Genomic DNA, 3,755 nt, shown 5'->3' on the forward strand with positions numbered 1-3,755 from the left:
GTATCCTTCGGGAAGCTGTTTGTTTTTTAATGTCATCGACCGCGCTGAGCCCGTCTAAAGGATCCTGGTGGACGACGAGTAAAACAACCTGTGTTCCTTGTTGATATGGGAAGAAGCAGAGGCGGGCACAATTGTGTTCATTGGTATTCAGTTGAATACTCAAAAATTTTGTCAAAAAAATTTATATATATAGTATTTATACATATGTGTATTAGTGTATATAAGAAAAACAAAAAAATATTGCCTCTTGTCACACTCGTGCAAAGGTGAATTACGTAAAAATATTCTCAAACTCCATCGGTAGCATGAACTATATATAGTATATATCATATATGGCATTATACATGTCAAATATGAGCCATTTGGTTGTCAAAAAAATTTGAAGCCATTTACTAGCTGTCTAGCTTTTTTTTGAATACCCAGCCTTCAAATCCTGCGCCCGCCACTAGGAAGAAGTTTAGAATAGATATAATGAAGTTAGAAAATAAAGCTAAGTATCACGAAATTAAGAAGCATGGCTTGCAATCTCCTTAGACATCAAGAACCTAGTGCCCCGATTATGTAAAATATATCATGGCTCGCAAAAAAAAAAGGCTTGCTATGGTGAGCCAAGCCTCCTTTTTTATCCATGCTACCCACCGGAACTGGATCAAGGAGTGAAAGTCCCTTCTGCAATTGAGATAGAAAAAATGCATAATTGGTTTGAATATCATGCTTTAAATCTTCTGCGAAATGGCTCAAGTTTTCATGAAGGCATTTTATATGGCTCTCTATTTGCACACTAATGCTCAAAAATTGCTTACAATTAGATGACCATACAAATAAAATAACACAATAAAATAGTTAGATTGAAAATTGGACTTTCATTTTTTAGGTTGATCTGCACTGACCAAAATCTCTCTATTTCTATGTGGTATATCAAACAATAATATGATCAGTCCCTGTACATTTAAATTTAGTTTCATCTTGTACCGTTCATAATTGAGTTTGTGCAATCAGTTTTTCAAACAATATGAGCACACCAATAAGCAACCAGTTAAAGAAATACATGTGCATATGGATTTCTCGAGCTAAGGGCATATCACAAAAGATCAATCCAATAAAACTGGTGTTGAAATTTGTAGATCTCTCGGAAATTTATTTTACATTTATTCAAGTTCTGCGCATTAGTCTATGATTGGATAATATTTATCAAATAAAAATTAAAAATACTACAGTATCAAAATCCAAAAAAATTTCAGAACTAAACAAGGCCTTAGAATAACATGTGCAAACTTATTTCAAAAAGGTAGAGGATTATGTTATGAATCTAAAAATAACGATTTTATATTGGCTCTATTGTTATTTTCCTGTGATTTTCACAAGTTAACAGCAAATGCATTCATAGAAGGAACGACCAAACCGCTACAGATCCACGTCAAGTCAAATGGGATCCGCAACCAGTTGAGGGCTCGATCGTTTAGGGCAGTATGACACCAGGATTCATTCCGGCCGATAAAATCTTATATATAAATAAACTAACGATTTCGGTCGGGAATTGTTTCTGGGGGTTGACTCAGGGGAAACGAACAGGGCCTGAAGGAGCTCGAGTTTACCTTGTTGAAGTTGAAGGAGAGCAAAGCTCTGTGTGGGCGTGATCCCCGGTGAAAGTGACGATGGGGTACTGGTGGAGCACTTCGTGCTCTTTTGTTTCGCTTGTTGTGACTCGGAAGCGGCCTCACTCGTCTCCTCGCAGGCTCGCACTGAGGAGCTTCCGCCACTGCCGCTGCGCTCGCGTCTAGATAGCACGGGGGGATGTTCGCGGCCCTCTTTCCCCACACCAGGCTGCGGGAAGGAACACGCGGCGCTGTTGTTGGACCTCACTGTAGCGTGTAAACTCGGAGATCTGACGGCCGGCGACGCGCGGGCAATGGCAAGGGGGTGCGAGGCATGTGAGCTGAGTGCTGCCGCTGCAGCTAGGTGGGGGCGGCGGGACATTGCTTCTCCTCGCGAGTGTCGCGGCAGGCAGACGTCGAGCATGAAATGATCGGGAGATGCAAAGCCTGGACAGGGGCGCTTGTGCCCACGTTGGATGCGTTCGCGTCTCCTCGCCGGTCGCCGCGCGCTCTCCCCAAGGGCTGAGAAACTTCGCGAGACATCGAATATGGGAAGCGGACAGAGACCTGGATCGCTACCGCATCAGAAGGACTTCCTTGCTTGCCTGTTGGATCCAACGGCCAACGAGCTAACAGGCGACGTGGCCAAATACGGTGCGAGCGTCTCTGGTGCAAGATTCGTCTTTTAAAGATTAAGCCTATTAGTACAGATGGAGGTTGCAACATCAATTAGCACCATATTGCTAATTGACATTGACGTGGGGAGCTCTTCTCACTATATATATATACCAACATCTTGATTTAAGCACATCAAAACTACCGTAAAAGGAGCCCTAGTTTGAAAAATCTTTTGTGTAGTAAATTATAATTTTGTCCTTCTTTCCATGTCACCGCCTGCCAGCCTGATTGAGTTGGAGTCTAAAACGGTGGATCAATCAGATAAGCCTCCCTATTTATATCAAGCCGCCATCTTTATGTTTTCTGTACGGCAAATTAAGCGTCCATGGCTTATTAGCTCCTGTCAAAACGTTGCCGTCTTTGGAATCTGCATGTTCGTTTCTTCTTCGTCTTCAAGAAGCAAGGTCTTGGCCGCATCGACACCGCGGACAGAACGGAAGCTGTTCGCCAGTCAGTTCCAGCAAAGACTACACAACGTCTTGGATGCATTCTGACACGCGCCGTCGTCCTCTTCATAGCCGGCCATGTCGGCCACTATCAACATATCTACGTTCGACCATCATCTCCTTCATAGCCCTGTCTTCACGGTCCACGGTGAGTACTTCTCAATCTAAAAATCATTTGTGTCGTGCTCAGTCTTGCGCATTACCGTATGTTTTCTATCCGGGCCTGCTTATCGATATGAAGCATCACGTTTCGGACAGACTTCAGCAATACAGTAATCCGGCGTATTTCAGCAAACCAGATCATCTGGCGTCACGTTCCTCTCTAGCAGCGTGGGGTAATAATCGACTGTCTTTTTGTGCACCTCTTTCTTTGTAATCAGTCATTGTTTCATCTGTTAAAAAATGTCAAGCACTTCTATTAGTCCTACGTATACAACGCAGTGTTCATTCTTTTCATTAGCTCTATTAAGCATCAATATATAATTCCAACACCTTCCTACGTACAACTTGCTTAGATGCTCATATATAGGACTGCGCTAATGGGTACCTGGGTACTGATTATTATTTGGTACCCGAGCCCCCCGCCCCCCCTAGCAACTTGCACATGCAAGCGTCTGAGGCAGGCAGTCACGATTCCCTCCGGTCCACCCAGCGCCCTGCGCACACGCCCGTATACGTGTTTTTTCCCTTCGGCGGTGTAGTTTTCTTCCACACATCCGGTTTTCTATTTCCTTTTGCGTGGACTTTTCATGTTCTTTTTTTTTCATGTTTCTTTTTTATTTGCGTCAACTTTTCACGTATGTATTTTCTTTTCACATTTCTGTTTCCTTTTTTTAAAACTTTTCACGTTCTTTTTCTTTTCATTATTTCTTTCTTTTTTACGTGGACTTTTCCCATTCTTTTTTTCATCACTTTTGCGTGGACTTTTCATGTTCTTTGTTGCATCTTTTTTTTTGCATTTTTCTTGGCAGTGCCTACAGTATATTGCCATCAGGAACAATGAATTTTTATAGTTAAAGTGCAAAACTGTTATAAG

General features: G+C 42.4%; 1 protein-coding gene across 1 annotated transcript; it reads right to left on the minus strand.

Moving 5' to 3' along the window:
- On the minus strand, positions 249–2,101 carry LOC110429723. Its single transcript, XM_021446171.1, has 2 exons — positions 1,596–2,101; positions 249–669 (listed from the first exon to the last, which is right to left on the minus strand). Exons 1-2 carry the CDS (start codon positions 2,017–2,019, stop codon positions 650–652), a joined length of 444 nt encoding a protein of 147 aa, XP_021301846.1. The 5' UTR covers positions 2,020–2,101; the 3' UTR covers positions 249–649.

This window comes from Sorghum bicolor, chromosome 8, assembly GCF_000003195.3.
Source record: "Sorghum bicolor cultivar BTx623 chromosome 8, Sorghum_bicolor_NCBIv3, whole genome shotgun sequence".
In the NCBI taxonomy this organism is placed as follows: Eukaryota; Viridiplantae; Streptophyta; class Magnoliopsida; order Poales; family Poaceae; genus Sorghum; species Sorghum bicolor.